The 18,836-nt window shown below is 35.1% G+C and overlaps 1 protein-coding gene across 1 annotated transcript in view; it reads right to left on the reverse strand.

Moving 5' to 3' along the window:
- Positions 1-18,836, reverse strand: part of LOC132723296 (uncharacterized) — a 52,897-nt gene that overhangs the window by 11,744 nt on the left and 22,317 nt on the right. Inside the window, exons 14-21 of the mRNA XM_060707969.1 lie at positions 17,951-18,832; positions 17,559-17,810; positions 16,736-16,957; positions 14,866-14,991; positions 12,639-12,734; positions 8,235-8,330; positions 5,186-5,232; positions 1,120-2,083 (exon numbers count right to left, since the gene is read on the reverse strand). Of these exons, the coding sequence (XP_060563952.1) occupies positions 1,120-2,083; positions 5,186-5,232; positions 8,235-8,330; positions 12,639-12,734; positions 14,866-14,991; positions 16,736-16,957; positions 17,559-17,810; positions 17,951-18,832 (2,685 nt within the window). The remainder of the gene's footprint in view (positions 1-1,119; positions 2,084-5,185; positions 5,233-8,234; positions 8,331-12,638; positions 12,735-14,865; positions 14,992-16,735; positions 16,958-17,558; positions 17,811-17,950; positions 18,833-18,836) is intronic.

The following is an 18,836-nucleotide window of genomic DNA, read 5'->3' on the forward strand; positions in this document are numbered from 1 at the left end:
ACAAACTTGGTAGACACCCATTAGAACATGTTTCATGCTAAATATCTTAGCTCTAGCTCTTTGGGTTCTTTAAAAGAAGATTTTTTAAGTTTTTACTATAAGCATATAGGGGAAATCAACGAACCCCCGGGGCGGGGCCAATTTTGACCCCAGGGCTTTTATTTGAACAAACTTGGTAGATACCCATTAGAACATGTTTCATGCTAAATATCTTAGTTCTAACTCTTTTGGTTCTTTAAAAGAAGATTTTTTAAGTTTTTACTATATGCATATAGGGAAAATCAATGCCCCCCCGGGGCGGGGCCAATTTTGACCCCAGGGCTTTTATTTGAACAAACTTGGTAGACACCTATTAGAACATGTTTGATGCTCAATATCTTAGCCATAGCTCTTTGAGTTCTTTAAAAGAAAATTTTTTAAGTTTTTACTATATGCATATAGGGGAAAATCAATGACCCCCGGGGGCGGGGCCAATTTTGACCCCAGGGCTTTTATTTGAACAAATTTGGTGGACACCCATTAGATCATGTTTCATGCTAAATATCTTAGCTCTAGCTCTTTGGGTTCTTTAAAAGAAGATTTTTTAAGTTTTTACTATATGCATATAGGGAATGCATAATAGTTTCTGTTCTTGTGTCTGGAACTCCTCGTCATCATTATCTTCACATATCATTGAGCTACTGCTTGCTCTGAACCCTGCTAAAGACAAAATGACTTAAGTTCCTGTTATATTTAAGAACTAGAGCTCAGCACATCAAAGCATTATACACATGAAAGTATTGGCTGATTATTGTGCTAATTATGAATAGGTCTGAATACCGAAAGAACAAAAATTCTGAATTCACTGTCACATTCATAACACCAAGCATGTTTGCCAATGATCATGAAGCCATAAAAACTTGACAATGATTGACAATTTCTGTAGGGTGGTGGCCGTTGTCTTCTTATTTTTTTTAACTTTATTCAATTGTATACTTTTCACATTTTTAAGTTCATGAGCCTTAATTTGCAATTGTATTATTAAAATATAGTCTTTTACACTACAAACAGAATGTTTTGAAAGAATCAGGGACATTGCACTCTTAAACACTTTACCTACACAACAAAAACTTAAATTACCTTTGTCTGCTTTGTTCACAACTGTGGTGGTTTCTTCAGTGATAAACTGTTTCAGGTCTTTCAATGTTGATTCCAATGGTAAGTTTGAAGGCTTGCATGTTTTTTCCAATGAATTTGCAAAACTTGTTTGTCTAGGTTTGAGGAAAATCTCACTTGATTTATGTTTGTATGCTGCCTTGAAGTTTTTTAATTCCTTTCTTTTTTCATCTTGCATAGTTACACTGTAATGACCATTTAAGGTCTTAACTGATCTTAGAATCACCCCATCTAAAAAGAATTTCTTTCCATGTTTTTCAGTTTTATAATCATCTTTTGTAACTACCAAACTAATAGCCTTGACTAGATCACTCAAATTGCATCTTTGGAACATGTCTTCAACAGTTTTGTGTTCTCCAACTATTGTTTTAAACATTTGAAATAGTTTGGCAAGTCCCCTCATTTCCGCCATGACTACTTTCCTCACCTCAACTTGTTTTCCTTCTTCATGTCTCCTTAGACAGAAATGTCTGTACCCAAACATTTTTATTGTTTGGTTGGTCCTACACAAGTCCCCAATTTCTCCATCCCGAAATCGGTTCAGGATGTCCAAGAATGCAGTGTCTTCATTTGATTGTTTTTGTAGTAATACAGGCTTCAATGGCTCCGGTTTGTCCACCAAGCATTTATGTTTGTAAAAATACTTGTTTCCAAAATACCCTTTACAATCAAGACAAACCCTCAGTTTGTCTTCACATTTTACATTCCTCTCACGCATGGTTGGTTCATTGCCGTGAGATAATTGCTCTATGTTAAACTCATAAATGCCTTCTTTTCTTTTTTGATTAAAAAATTGATTTTGCACTGCTTTTGTTTGTTTTAAAATATATTGTACTTCTTGATTGCTTTTGTGCTTCCTGATGATGTGTCTTTTCAGTTTACCACCAAAAACCATTTTCTTGCAATACAAACAGTATCTCTCAGGTTTCTGAAAAGAGAAAAATGGACTCTCCAATTTCCATCCATAAAAAAGAATTTTTCCAAAGAATTAAATGTTATTTTACCACTTCAATTCAAAAATTTAAATATTAGAGCCTTGAATAAAATGTGTGCAACCACAAAAGCCAACTAGAGCTATCACAATTGTGATGAATACCCCACGATTAGCCTTAAATGGTTTAGTTGTTTATCCACATATGATATTTAGGTAATAAAGGTAGGGTTGCAAAACTTGTACAAGTCATACCATCTCAATGAGGTTATTATTTGTACCAAATAATATCATCCTTCATCAAATATAGAAATAACTGCCACGACAAGCTGGGGTTATTATGCACCGTCTGTCCGTCCGTTTGTACAAACCTAGAGGTACTTGTGTGACTTGGAGAACAATGGGTAACAGTACTATCTCTTTGATCCTATTCATGCTGTTTTTATTTGTGTGTCTTTTTCTAAACCTTGTGTGACTAAAAATGACTAAAAAGATCAAAGGAAAAGTCACATAAGTACCATTTCGTTAGTACGTCCGTCAGTCTGTCCCCACTTAATTCGTGTCCGGACTGTAACTTTGGAATACATTGAGGGATTTTGAAATAACTTGGCACAAATGTCTCCCACATCAAGATGATGTATCGTATTCAAGAAAGTCCCTACCTCAAAAGTCTATCATTTTGAAGTTTCACATTATCACAATTAGAATTAATAGGTACCCAAATCGTGTCTGGGCTGTGATTTTGTCATGCATGGAAGGATTTAAAAATAACTTGGCATAAATATCTACAACATCAAGACGATGTGTCGGGTCCAATAATCTTGTACCTACCTCAAAGGTCAAGGTCACACTGCCATTTTGAAGTTCACTATATCATAATTAGAGTTTATAGGTACACACATTCTTGTCCGTGCTGTAACTTTGTCATGCATCGAAGGATTTTAAAATAACTAGACATAAATGTCTACCACATCGAGATGATGTGTCACGACAAAGACCCATGTCCTAACCTTCAAGATCAAGGTCACACTTTTAGTTTTAAGTTACTCATTCTCTCAGGAAGAGTTTGAAGATACACATTCATGTCCGGACTGTAACTTTGTCATGCATGGAAAGATTTTAAAATAACTTGGCACAAATGTCTACCACATCATCAAGACAATGTGTCGCGGCTAAGGCTCATGTCCGTTCGTCTGTGTGTGCCCACTTACAATTATGTCCAGTCTTAAACTTTGTCATGCACTGAGGGATTTTAAAATAATTTGGAACAAATGTCTATCTCATAACAACATTTTGTTGCGTACAGGAACCTCGTCCCTTCTTTAAAGGTCAAGGTCACACTTATATTTTGAAGGTTCATGCTATTACAACTAGAGATTACAGGTACAACAATACAAAGAACAATAGCAATTACAAAAATGTAGTTACTTTCATTCTCTTTTCATAATACCTGCATGCTTAAGAAACCTTTTCGGGGGCATTTGTCACTTGGGTGACAGCTCTTGTTTTACAAATATAATGACACAACACACTGTCTAATTGTGGGTCATATTGCGGTTAACATTTAGGTCAAAGCTTTTTTGTAAATCCTTTAAAGGTTATAGTAAATATGGTTATTGTAAAGGTTATGGTCCATTTTAGAGGTAGGTGAACAAAAGTTTCATTGAGGTTAATATTTGTTCCACATTATTTTAACCTTCAACAATGAAGGCGTTACAGCCCAGACAAGATTATTTCATACATAAAAATTTACTTTTGACCTCTAATGTTGACCTCAATTTTACAGTACATGAATCACAATTGTATGCATCAAACCGTCAACAAATGTAGAAGTTACCGCCCAGACAACAATAGTGGGGCAGATAAACATATAAGACTTATAAAAGTTTCTAATCAAACTGCCTTAGAGATATACAGTTTCAGTTACGCATGATAGAGAGGGTGTTGTAATCGAGCTGGCGCATTACCAGGTATGTTGTTGCAGTTGTTGTTGTGTATCATGGAAGGCCCTTAATCGGAATGGGTCCTAATTGTGATGATTAGCCTTTTTACAATTACATAGCATCATATGTAGGCAACCATAGATGAAATGTTATTACCTTTTTGATTAATAAAGATGGCGAAAATATATAGTATTTTCATTTAAATGGATAATTTGGCATATGACTTAATACAAGATTACATTACAGCTAACTAACCAAAGGCAAAAGGTTAAAGAATTAACTTTTAACTACAATTCAATTTATGTGTCTGTTTATTTGTTGTCTCAGAATCAGATTAAAGTCTTAAATCCCCATAGTTAGGGCCTCCAATGGTACCTTTTACTATGTTTTAATCATGTATTAAGCCACTAGGAACACATGTGATTATATAAGATGTAAATGCTGTCATCATTGTTTTAATTTTATTGTTTTTCTTTGTATATTTGTATATTTTTAGATCACAAGTTTTAGAGCTGGGCTTTCCTTTCCATTTGGCAGTTGACCTTGAGACTTTTCATATTACGGGTCATCTGGAAATTTTGGGGGTCTTTTAAAATTCGTAAGAAAATTTGTTACAAATGGGACCCCCATTTTAGTACCTAGTTTGTAGAGCTGGCTTTGGCAGTTATAAGTCAAGTTTAAACATAAATGTCCATTGTTTTTGTTTAGATACAACATCAAGAAAAAAGCACTACACAAACAGTGTCAAGAACAGAACATTGATATATAATAACATTATTCTGCATACATTATATCATAAGATTATGAGGATTCATCACCAAATAAAAATCCTATCCAACTCATGAATCTAAATTACTAAGATCTTATCAAATCTGGCCTTTAGTCACCGCCTTTTTTACTCTGTTTAATGTAAAGGTTTTGTAATGGATATTATACTATAATGGCACTGGCAATTAAGCGACTAGTCTCATCTTCGGCAACATGCAGAAAATGCAAATTCGGGCTGAGCATATTTGCATCTCAATTATTCAGGGCAAAATAATATAACATTTTCTACAGACCGTCAGGCAAGAATTCTGAGTTTAAGGTAACAATGGCTTAATCCTTAACCAACAGACCCTAATGTATAAGGAATAAACAGGAATGACGTCCATACCTTTTTACCAGGGGACTTTGTCTTCGAAGCTGTTAGCATCTGTTTACCTAGAAAGTCAAATTCATTATTTAAAAGTGCATAAATTAAAAAAATTGGTAGTAAAAATGTGAGCTTAAATACTAAAGTCAATGGAAAGTCACTTAATTGTTTTTCTCTGTAAAAAAAAAAATGTCACATTAACATTAATTGTTTCATACATTTAACAATGGTAATTTTATATTTTCATAACGACTTTGATATTCTAGATAGAGAAAATTATGTTACATTCATAAGGGCTAAGTAGAAGAATTACATAATAAATGACCAAGAGGACCATCAGTCCTATAGTGCACACCTGTGCCAAAGACTATTAGATCCATGACTGCAAAATATTCATTCTGGATTTAGAATGATATAGTGTAAACCTATGCCTGTCAATCAGGGTTTGTATGTAAAGATGGCTGAGACTGTAAGGTTGAGAAGTCATAAACCTGACTTTAAAATCTTCAAGTTGGTAGTTTAAAAACAAAATTTTGGGTACTATGACCTACTTATGCATTGGAGCTATTAACTTACCTGCTAAGCACATAGGCCTTGGCTCCCCAAAAAAATCATATTTTTCGCCGATCATAATTTTTTCCCCATGAATATTGATATCGTGCTGTATCTGCTATAACGCTTGTTCAATGTGTCAGTTAAGTGCAATTAACAGTCAAAATTAGGTCACTCGTGAGCACAGAAGGTGTGAAATGATACACAGGTTAGCGCTTATCTGCTCTTTTGTTCATTTTTAACTGTTGATCAGTCAGGTATCAAACTGTTACAACAATCTCAAAATCATAGCTACGCTCTCTCCGTCTTCAAATTGCCACCCGGGTCTGTAAATAATATACAGACCTGTTCCTCGTACGGAACTATAACTTACGATATGTCACAGTTTTTATAACATAACAAACTGATAGAGATAATCCGATACCTGCGTGTATTAATAGTTTTATAACAGTCAAAACAAATGCATGTGTAATAACTTTTTGCATAAAAAAATCTACATATTTACGTTTCAGTGCACATAAATTATAGGGAAGGTGCATAAATTATTATGAACACGCCTTCATCCAATTAACAAAGTCTATGAGATGAAGCTAATCAAACATGATTGGATACAGGAGTGTTTGACCTTTGAGTAAATCAATTTTGATTGGTCTTCGTTTGGTCAGCATTTAACATTGTGCATATCATCAATCATACAAACATCTTGAGCATGACATAACGAAAAACGATCAAAAGTACTGTCAATGTACATTGTCTTTGCACCTGTTGACACTTTGTTTTTTGCATGGAAATATTGAGAAGGGTAAATCTTTTTATTTTATATTCTTCATCAACAAAGGGAAATGTGCTGAATATGAGTGTCCTTTATATCTGCTGCTGACATTATTATCGAACATCCATTGCATCATTTAAATTTTATTCATTTTGATATGGTTTTTTTTCCAAACATTATGTCTTTGCTTCTTTTCCAATCAGTTCTAAAAGTGAGCCCGCATCACCATTAACAAAACTCTAAAAAAAAAAAAGGCCAAAAAAGATCAACATTTTTTAGCTACTTGACCAAAAATCGAGTTGATTTTTATGGATAATTTTTGCAACCGATTTTTGTCGACTTATGGACGCTTATACATGTATAAACAGTACTCAGTACACTACAGCCCCTTTAAAACGCTCATGTTGGGGTCCAATGTCTCAACACCATGTTCTAATGAGGCTCTCGTTATAACGTTCATCGTGAAATTACTCCATTACTCCAACCACCTCTGATACATATAACGCTGACAATTTTTACTTAATGTTCAATGAATATCGACATTATCTTTTTCTTAAACAATTTAATGATATAAACATTTATTATATTCACAAATAATACTAATTATATTAAAAGAAACAGAAAACTTGAAAGAAAAACATAAATCACGAATTTATTGTAAACAGTTAGCCATTACAGTTGATTAAAAGCTTCCAGCTTTAGATTTGTCCTCTAGTTAAACAAACGTCATTATGATTAACTTCCTGTCTTGGCCGTTCGATTAAAAGTGCAGGATTTCAAATTGATTTTGGGCTTGTGTGATTTATTTAATTCAGCGCGTTTGCATGTCACAATACGTGTGTATATTTGAGTTTATTTATACTCGCCACCGGTTGTCAATGTCATTGTTACGATATGAATTTGAGATTTTTGGAACAACTTGATGCCTGACTGATGGACAGGTAAAACAACAAAAGAGCGGATTAACCCTAACTTGTACATGTTTTTCACACCTTCGGTGCTCATAAATGAGGTGGGGAGGGGGAGCCAAGGTCTATGAGCGCTTTACTGAGATTAGCATTTTAACGGGGAGCGATATATCGGGGCTGCAGTGTAATACTTTATGAAATAATATTAAATTGCATTACAAATCATATTAGAAAATATACCGATATTCACTGATTGGTAAGTAAACAATCATTTGTGCTAATAAGCATTAAAGTTTTGGCAGTAGGTGGGTTAATGCGATAATTTCAAGGTAATTACACAATGAGCATTATAAACGGTTACCCATTAGAACACGGTATTGGGATCATGGACCCCAACATGAGAATTATAAAGGAGCCCCAGTGCATATATGCATACATATTACACATAAAGGCATAACAGTCATATTTCTTTTTAATATACACATATTAGGAAAATCAATGATCTCCCTGGGTGGGGCCAATTTAGACCCTAGGGCATTTATTTAAACAAACTTGGTAGACATCCTTCACGCCAAATATCTCATTTATAGTTCTTTCGAATTGTCACAAGAAGGTTTTTAAGTTTTACTACATGTACATATAGTACAATTGGTATAGAGGGAGTTGTTGTTTTAAGACACTATTTTTTGGAGGATGCATGACGCAGAACGGGTGCAGGGTGATCACAAAAGCACACCTTTGAGCACTATGTGCTCAAGTGATCTAAAAAAAATTCTACTTCATCATCTAACATCTCAATAAAACGAAGTCCTTCAAAGATCTATTCTGTTAAACTTACTTTTATTTTTCTCCCTACTGGTTGTTGCATGTTGATCTTTATGTTGATCTTCTGCATCTTCTGAATCAGTTGCACTTGAAGATTCAGATATCAGTGCTGATAAAAGATGAAAAATCAAGTTCAATAAAATTAAATATGTAGCCCTTACAGGAAAATACAAAATCTCTCTACCTCTAATCACCAGCAATTATCAAATGTATATGAATGTCAAAAATCTATTGTTTCATTTTCTAATTTAAGGCCAACATCCTGTAAGTTCAATATCTAGTTAGCCATTTTTCCAAAAGGATTAGTTAACATGTAGCTGATTTCAAAGTCTGCATAGTTTTGGGTTGTGAGTGTAAGGAAGTTTCATTGATTTATTTGTTAAGTCATTTCATAAACCAAGTCTGTATATGGTAGCTGGTGTGCTAGTTTTTAATGGTATGAAATAAATAAATATCCCTATTAGATGATGTACTAATATTTATATTGTCCCAGGTATATTAAACCATTTCATGATGTCTGAAAACACTTAAAATTTAACCTAATGTTGACCTTATTTATCTAATGTAAGCTTTTTGTGATATTGTTTACCTTATCAAATTAAGAGCATAAAATTAGTATGCTATATTTTCAAGATGTCTTACTTTCAAGTTAATTTTGACTGTAAGAAATTGTCATTTATTTTTCAGATTGTCTTATTATTATGACATGCTTATTATCAATTTTTTAGGATAATACATTTTTCATCATTACAAAATCCAGCATAATGTAAGAAAACTTTCCTATGCGTATTGGGCTAAAGACTGGCTTCCCAGACTTTCTTAGGCAATATAACATGTACAACATCATTGATTATCTTGTACAGTAAATCAACTAAATATACACCTTCCATTTGATAACAAGAGCCGGTTGATGCTCCCAGACTACATTTTGGACACAGGAAAGTATATCTTTTGTAGTTTCAGATTTATGTCCCAGACAAAGTTCAAAGTGTGATAATTTCAAACTTAGGCAATGTAGAGTTACTGTTCTTTGAACTGTACTTCTACTCAATTAGGTTTATCTACTGACTTGCTCGCAACACGTCATCTCAATATGGTGATCATTTCTGTGAACAAGTTGTAAAATCCGAATTCAAATAACAAAGTTATGGGCCGGACACGATTTTGCTTCAAGGTCATGCTGTGACCTTGACCTTCAAGGTGAAACCCACATGTTGCATGCAACACGTTGTCTCAATATGGTGATCATTTCTGTAAAATAGTTGTAAAATCCGACTTCAAATAACAAAGTTATGGGCCCGACACGATTTTGCTTCAAGGTCATGCTGTGACCTTGACCTTCAAGGTAGCGACCCAAATGTTGCATGCGACACGTCATCTCAATATGGTGATCATTTCTGTGAAATAGTTGTTAAATCAGACTTCAAATAACAAGGTTATGGGATGAAATAAAAAAATTCGGGACGTACATACGTACGGACTGACAGACAACACGGCGACTCTATGCTCCCCCGAATTTTTTCGGGAGGCATAAAAACACTCTTAAACCAACAGTCCTAAATAATCAGTGTAAAGTTTCTTGTTTAAAAGAGAAAAAAAAACCAGCCTGTTCTACTAATAAAACAAAGAGAATATGTTGAGAAAATGGATCGTTCCTTTTTTATTACTTGATGTTGAAGCAACAGCTGAATATTTTTCTATTTTATTACAAGATGTCCATGATTGCTCTAAACTGACTTATTACCTAGTTCCTAGATGTATGCAAAAATAAACTCACTCTGCAGTTAAATTTACATTACTAAAATACATACCAACTAACATCTTCAATAAGAGGGCCATGACAGGGCTCACCTGTATATAGGCCCCCGGAGCGGGGCTAGTTTAAACCCCAGGGCTTTTATTTGAAGAAACTTGGAAAACACCCATTAGAAGATGTTTCATGATGTTAAGTTTTTACTACACACATATAATGAAAAAACATATAATGAAAAACAATGACCTCCTTCTTCTCCCCCCCCCTATCCCCCCTCCCCCGGCAGGGCCAATTCTAACCCAAGGGTTTTTATTTGAACAAATTTGGTAGACACCCATAAGAGGATGTTTCATGCTAAACATCTAAGCTGTAGCTCATTGGGTTTTTTAAAAGAAGATTTTTTTAAAGTTTTTACTATACACATATAGTTAAAAACAATGACACATATAGTTAAAAACAATGACACCCCTGGGGCAGGGCCAATTTTGACCCCAGGGCTTTTATTTGAACAAACTTGGTAGACACTCACTCGAAGATGTTTTATGCCAAATATCTAAGCTCTAGCTCTTTGGATTTTTTAAAAGAAGATATTTAATTTTTTTCTTTTGGTTGCCATGGCAATTAAATTCTTTGAATTTTTAAAGGTGACCACCAAAGGAACATTCCTGTGAAGTTTGGATGAAATTGGCTTAGTGGTTTATGAGGAGATGTCATTTAAAGTAAAAGTTTACGGCCGGACGCCGGATGGACGGCCGGACGCCGGACGAAAAGCGATCACAAAAGCTCACCCTGTCACTTTGTGACAGGTGAGCTAAAAATGAGAAAGTAGTTCTGAAGATCAAGGTAAAAGATAATATGCAATGAAAATTATGTCAGGATTCATAACTATAGTCAAAGATGAAAATCTATAAGCAAAACAAGAAATGTCGACCGACACATATGCCCCACTTTCAAACCCTTGACTAGCATTTGTAATTTGTTATAGAAACTTGCCATAAATTGGTACATGGAAGTTATGGAAAAAAGAAAAATAATGACCTACTGGTTATATCCAATCAATATGTGAAATATAAAGACCTTGACAATTGAACTAATTATGACTAATAAATATGTGAAATATAAAGACTTTGTGTGGCCGAGTGGTTAAGGTCGCTGACTTGAGATCACAGGTCCCTCACCGCTGTAAGTTCGATCCTCACTCGGGTCGAAATCTTTCATATGAGGAAGCCATCCAGCTGGCTTACGGAAGGTCGGTGGTTCTACCCAGGTGCCCGCTCGTGCCTGAAATAATGCCCGGAGGGGCACCTGGGGTCTTCCTCCACCAATAAAGCTGGAAAAAAAATCAACTAAAAAATCTCGGCAGGATGCTCTAGGATGACTAGACTTGAGTGTACGGTCGCCCATATGGGTTTCCGGCAGCGACCTTAAATAAACGCATTAAAAAAAAAAAAACTTTGTGTGATAAAAAGATTTCAAGGGAATAACCAGAAACCATATTTAAGTTTAAAGCCCTGGTGACCTTGACCTTTGAACTAGTGGTCCCAAAATCAATAGGGGTCATCTACTACATTTGGCTATTCGATATGTGAAATATGAAGACTTTGTGATAAATAGCTTTCAAGATAATGAGCGTAAACCATTTTAACATTTAAAGCCCCTGTGACCTTGACCTTTGACCTCAAAATCAATAGGGGTCATTTACTAGTTATGAACACCACTATGTGAAATATGAAGATTTTTTGATGAATTGTTTTCAAGATGATCAGCAGAAACCTATCTGACATTTAAGGTCCCTGTGACCTTGGCCTTTGACCTAGTGACCCAAAATTCATGAGGGGTCTTCTACTAGTTATGACCAACCACTATGTGAAATATGAAGTCTGTGACAAATAGTTTTCAAGATAATCTGAGGAAACCATTCTGACATTTTAGGCCCCTGTGACCTTGACCTTTGACCTAGTGGCCCCAAAATCAATACGGGTCATCTACTAGTTATTACCAATCACTGTGTGAAATATGAAGATTTTTTGAAGACTTTGTGTTAAAAATCTTTCAAGATAATGAATGTTAACCATTATTACATGTAAAGCCCCAGTAACCTTTGATCCCAAAATCAATAGGGGTCTTCTTCTAGTAATAATCAACCACTATGTGAAATATGAAGATTTGTGATTAATAGCTTTCAAGATAATCAGCGAAACAATTATGACATTTTAGGCCCCTGTGACCTTGACCTTTAACCTAGTGACCCCAAAATCAATAGGGTTCATCTACTAGCTATGACCAACCACTGTGTGTAAAATGAAGACTTTGTGATAAATAGTTTTCAAGATAATCATTGGAATCCATTCTGACATTTAAGGCCCCTGTGACCTTGACCTTTGACCCCAAAATCAATATGGGTCATCTAATAGTAATGACCAATCACTATGTGAAATATGAAGACTTCGTGATAAATTGTTTTAAAGATAATCAGCGGAAACAATGTGGTCTACAGACGGACAGATAGACCTACCAACGACCTATCGACATTAGCAAAACAATATACCGCCTCTTCTTCAAAGGGAGGCATAATTATCATTGATCTAGTTGCTATCTTTATCTTGTAATCTTTATGGATAAATAAAAACTTGAACCATTATTATTTTTAAGACTAATGCTTACATGATTTTTTCTTTGTGTCAGGCGGCTGCCATGTCTCATCTGCGCTGTCATCAACATATTCAACTTCATCCCACTCAACTAAATTCCCCCTGTGACCTATAATGAAAAGGAAACTAAATGTTACACAATATAAACAGACTGGTTTTCTCATACATGTTTCTACATCTTCATATATGTGTCAATGATGTACAGAAATTTCTAGCCAGGATATAGAAACCATGCCAGTGCCTATCCTCCCATTATAGAGAGATATATAGAACATAATTGTATGTAATATCATTTTAAAGAAACTCAACTGAGGTGAAAAATCCTAAATCATTTTTTACTTCTTACACAGATCAAGTGGGGCACTTAAAAGAGAAACATGTGTAAGAGATAATCATTTTTTACAATTAAAATGATTATTCTAGTAATACTGAGTGAATGATCTGATATTGTGCACATAAGTTTTTGTTCCAGACCTTCATCAAATGGTACATAAATCTTAAAAAAATCTTGTTAGTTGCCTCATGTCAATAAACATAAAAAGAGTCCCTTAAGTACCTCTTTTTGCTGATAAAGGTAAGGGTTTGAGACCATCCTACACCAGTCACTTTAAAGGCCCATTATTTCCCAAAAATGCTTAAAGTGATACTTTCTAAAGAATGACGGTTAAGAAATAACTGCCTAATAGTTAAAACTAGAACTGTGTCCAAAGGACACGGATGCCCCCACTGACAACATATATATGGTATATAGTGAAAAAATCAACAAAGGGCCATAATTCTGTTAAATTTGGTCGCAGCAAAAATTCCTTCCTTTACTACCATCTACACATTAAGGTTGTTCATCCCTGGAAGTTTAAGCAAAATCTGCCATCCGGTTTAAGAGGAGTTGCGTTCACAAAATTTCTACATAGTATATAGTGAAAAAATCAACAAAGGGCCATAATTTTGTTAAATTTGGTCGCAGCAAAAATTCCTTCCTTTACTACCATCTACACATTAAGGTTGTTCATCCCTGGAAGTTTAAGCAAAATCTGCCATCCGGTTTAAGAGGAGTTGCGTTCACAAAATTTCTACATAGTATATAGTGAAAAAATCAACAAAGGGCCATAATTCTGTTAAATTTGGTCGCAGCAAAAATTCCTTCCTTTACTACCATCTACACATTAAGGTTGTTCATCCCTGGAAGTTTAAGCAAAATCTGCCATCCGGTTTAAGAGGAGTTGCGTTCACAAGATTTCGGGACGTACGGACTGACGGACGGACAAGTGCAACGCTATATGCTCCCACATTGTGGGGGCATAAAAATAAAAAAGGGCCATAATTCTGTAAAATTTGGTTGCAGCAAAAATTCCTTTCTTAACTACCATCTACACATTAAGGTTGTTCATCCCTGGAAGTTTAAGCAAAATCTGCCATCCGGTTTAAGAGGAGTTGCATTCAAAAAATTTCTACATAGTATATAGTGAAAAAATCAACAAAGGGCCATAATTCTGTAAAATTTGGTCGCAGCAAAAATTCCTTCCTTTACTACAATCTACACCTGAAGGTTGTTCATCCCTGTAAGTTTAAGCAAAATCTGCCATCCGGTTTAAGAGGAGTTGCGTTCACAAAATTTCTACATAGTATATAGTGAAAAAAAAACAAAGGGCCATAATTCTGTTAAATTTGGTCGCGGCAAAAATTCCTTCCTTTACTACCATCTACACATTAAGGTTGTTCATCCCTGTAAGTTTAAGCAAAATCTGCCATCCGGTTTAAGAGGAGTTGCGTTCACAAAATTTCTACATAGTATATAGTGAAAAAATCAACAAAGGGCCATAATTCTTTTAAATTTGGTCGCGGCAAAAATTCCTTCCTTTACTACCATCTACACATTAAGGTTGTTTATCCCTGTAAGTTTAAGCAAAATCTGCCATCGGGTTTAAGAGGAGTTGCGTTCACAAAATTTCTACTTAGTATCTAGTGAAAAAATCAACAAAGGGCCATAATTCTTTTAAATTTGGTCGCAGCAAAAATTCCTTCCTTTACTACCATCTACACATTAAGGTTGTTCATCCCTGTAAGTTTAAGCAAAGTCTGCCATCCGGTTTAAGAGGAGTTGAGTTCACAAGATTTCGGGACGGACGGACGGACTGACGGACAAGTGCAACGCTATATGCTCCCACATTGTGGGGGCATAATAATGTTTTCAGGCTTAAAACAAACAAAAAACAAACAAAGAGACCATGTGTAAGACTTACATAATTTCTTCTTTGTTGCAGGAGGTTGCAATGTTTCATCTCTGTCATTATCATTTTCAACTTTATCCTGCTCAACCTTTCTTTTCTGTCCTGACCTTAACGTGTATGTACATGACCCTTTCATATCTAGAAAAAATAAATACATATGTAAATTTTAAGATGTCAACTTGAAAACATAATACATATATCACTTGGAATGATTACTATGTCTTATAAAACATGTACCAATGACTGATAATCATGCCAGTAAATTTGAAGTTATTAGCTAATAACTATACTTGAAGATGTTTGCAGAGAATGACAAGTCTATTTCACCCAGTTTTCGGGCTCGTCAGTAAAAGAGCAGGACTAAAAGAATTTTACAAACAAGAGGGCCATGATGGCCCTGAGGTCGCTCACCTGTATATGGGGCTATATAACGTTGCAGGGCCAATTTAACTCAAGGGCTTTTATTTGCACAAACTTGGTAGACACCCATAAGAAGATGTTTCATGCTAAACATCTAAGCTCTAGCTCATTGGGCTTTTTAAAAGAAGATTTTTTTAAAGTTTTTACTATACACATATAGTTAAAAACAATGACACCCCTGGGGCCGGGCCAATTTTGACCCCAGGGCTTTTATTTGAACAAACTTTGTAGACACTCACTAAAAGATGTTTCATGCTTAATATCTTAACTCTAGCTATTTGGGTTTTTTCAAAGAAGATTTTTTAAGTTTTTGCTATACACATATAAGGAAAATCAATGACCCCCTGGGGCGGGGCCAATTTTGACCCCAGGGCTTTTATTTGAACAAACTTGGTAGACACTTATTATAACATGTTTCATGCTAAATATCTTAGCTGTAACTCTTTTGGTTCTTTAAAAGAAGATTTTTTAAGTTTTTACTATATGCATATACGGAAAATCAATGACCCCCTGGGGCCGGGCCAGTTTTGACCTCAGGGCTTTTATTTGAACAAACTTGGTAGACACCCATTAGAACATGTTTGATGCTCAATATCTTAGCCATAGCTCATTGAGTTCTTTAAAAGAAGATTTTTTAAGTTTTTACTATATGCATATAGGGAAAATCAATGACCCCCCGGGGCGGGGCCAATTTTGACCCCAGGGCTTTTATTTGAACAAACTTGGTAGACACCCATTAGAACATGTTTCATGCTAAATATCTTAGCTCTAGCTTTTTGGGTTCTTTAAAAGAAGATTTTTTAAGTTTTTACTATATGCATATAGGGAAAATCAATGACCCCCCCGGGGCGGGGCCAATTTTGACCCCAGGGCTTTTATTTGAACAAACTTGGTAGACACTCACTAGAAGATGTTTCATGCCAAATATCTAAGCTCTAGCTCTTATGGTTTTTTTAAAAGAAGATATTTAAAGTTTTTTCTTTCGGTTGCCATGGCAACCAGAGTTCTGCATGGAATTAAATTCTTTGAACAATTTTTAAAGGTGACCACCAAAGGAACATTCCTGTGAAGTTTGGATGAAATTGGCTTAGTGGTTTATGAGGAGATGTCATTTAAAGAAAAAGTTTACGGACGACGGACGACGGACGGACGGACGCCGGACGAAAAGTGATCACAAAAGCTCACCCTGTCACTTTGTGACAGGTGAGCTAAAAAAAATCTTAAAGACAAATAAAGGTTTAAACAACTTTTAGACATCTAGCAATAATAATCTATGCAGATTTTTTTACCCAGAATTTATTCTAAAGTTTACAATAAAAATCTCTTATATAGACAAATATTATCAAAAAAACATGCATATACAAATGTATACCTAGTCAAAGTGAGAAATGCTTAAAAATTATGTTTAAGTAAATTAAAACAGCCAAATTTTGTGCAGAAGGTAGTTTTGAAACAAATGTACCTTGTTTCTTAGCTGGTGTTGGTAATGTACCTTGTTTCTTAGCTAGAGTTGGTAATGTACCTTGTTTCTTAGCTGGTGTTGGTAATGTACCTTGTTTGTTAGCTGGTGTTGGTAATGTACCTTGTTTCTTAGCTGGTGTTGTTAATGTACCTTGTTTCTTAGCTGGTGTTGGTGTGGAGACAACACCATTTACATTGTCCTCCTCTGATTCAACTTCATCCACTAGAATATAAACAATTGTTATACCACTAATCATCCATTAACTTTTACACTGTACAACTAAAATATAACTTAATAAACAGGAATTCTTTTTTAATTTCTGTTATTCATGCCAATTTTAAGAGTTTTTGGCCATATCTTGGTGGTCAATCTACATAACTGGCTATCCTGGTTAGCTAACCAGTAATATATCAATTTCTAGGCAAATGACAGACTACTAATCCCACATGATTTCTGAATCAGCTGTGAGAGACAAATGACCATTAAACTCAATGTCCCTGATCAATTTTCACGATGTTATGCTACTTTATGACATCACTGTAACAATACCTCTAAAAACTCTCAATTGCATGCTTAAATGACAACAGAAGTTTAAGAGCTTTCAGGTACCTAGAAAGATACAAGTTTTATTTTATCGGATTTATTCTTCAGTTTACAATAAATATGTCTTATAGACAAACATTTTTATTCAAAGTATATATCTATTCAAAGTGAGAAATGCTTATAAATAATGTTTTAGAAAATTAAAAACTACCAATATTTTGTGTAGAAGGCAGTTTTGAAACAAATGTACCTTGTAAGTTAGCTGATGTTGGTAATGTACCTTGTTTGTTAGCTGGTGTTGGTAATGTACCTTGTTTGTCAGCTGGTGTTGGTAATGTACCTTGTTTGTTAGCCGATGTTGGTAATGTATCTTGTTTGTTAGCTGGTGTAGGTAATGTACCTTGTTTGTTAGCTGGTGTTGGTAATGTACCTTGTTTGTTAGCCGATGTTGATAATGTACCTTGTTTGTTAGCCGATGTTGGTAATGTACCTTGTTTGTTAGCCGATGTTGGTAATGTACCTTGTTTGTTAGCTTGATGTTGGTAATGTACCTTGTTTGTTAGCAGGTTTTGGTAATGTACCTTGTTTGTTAGCCGATATTGGTAATGTACCTTGTTTGTTAGCAGGTTTTGGTAATGTACCTTGTTTTGTTAGCCGATGTTGGTAATGTACCTTGTTTGTTAGCTGATGTTGGTAATGTACCTTGTTTGTTAGCAGGTTTTGGTAATGTACCTTGTTTGTTAGCCGATATTGGTAATGTACCTTGTTTGTTAGCAGGTTTTGGTAATGTACCTTGTTTGTTAGCAGGTTTTGGTAATGTACCTTGTTTGTTAGCCGATGTTGGTAATGTACCTTGTTTGTTAGCCGATGTTGATAATGTACCTTGTTTGTTAGCCGATGTTGGTAATGTACCTTGTTTGTTAGCTGATGTTGGTAATGTACCTTGTTTGTTAGCAGGTTTTGGTAATGTACCTTGTTTGTTAGCCGATATTGGTAATGTACCTTGTTTGTTAGCTGATGTTGGTAATGTACCTTGTTTGTTAGCCGATGTTGGTAATGTACCTTGTTTGTTAGCTGATGTTGGTAATGTACCTTGTTTGTTAGCTAGTGTCAGTAATGTACCTTGTTTGTTAGCAGGTTTTGGTAATGTACCTTGTTTGTTAGCTGATGTTGGTAATGTACCTTGTTTGTTAGCCGATGTTGGTAATGTACCTTGTTTGTTAGCTGATGTTGGTAATGTACCTTGTTTGTTAGCTGGTGTTGGTAATGTACCTTGTTTGTTAGCTGATGTTGGTAATGTACCTTGTTTGTTAGCAGGTTTTGGTAATGTACCTTGTTTGTTAGCTGATGTTGGTAATGTACCTTGTTTGTTAGCCGATGTTGGTAATGTACCTTGTTTGTTAGCTGATGTTGGTAATGTACCTTGTTTGTTAGCCGATATTGGTAATGTACCTTGTTTGTTAGCTGGTGTTGGTAATGTACCTTGTTTGTTAGCCGATGTTGGTGTGGGGGCAACATCATTTGTATCGTCCTCTTCTGATTCAGTTTCATCCTCTAG

Source organism: Ruditapes philippinarum, unplaced genomic scaffold, assembly GCF_026571515.1.
Source record: "Ruditapes philippinarum isolate M1 unplaced genomic scaffold, ASM2657151v2 ctg2128_1_1_1_1, whole genome shotgun sequence".
Taxonomy (NCBI): Eukaryota; Metazoa; Mollusca; class Bivalvia; order Venerida; family Veneridae; genus Ruditapes; species Ruditapes philippinarum.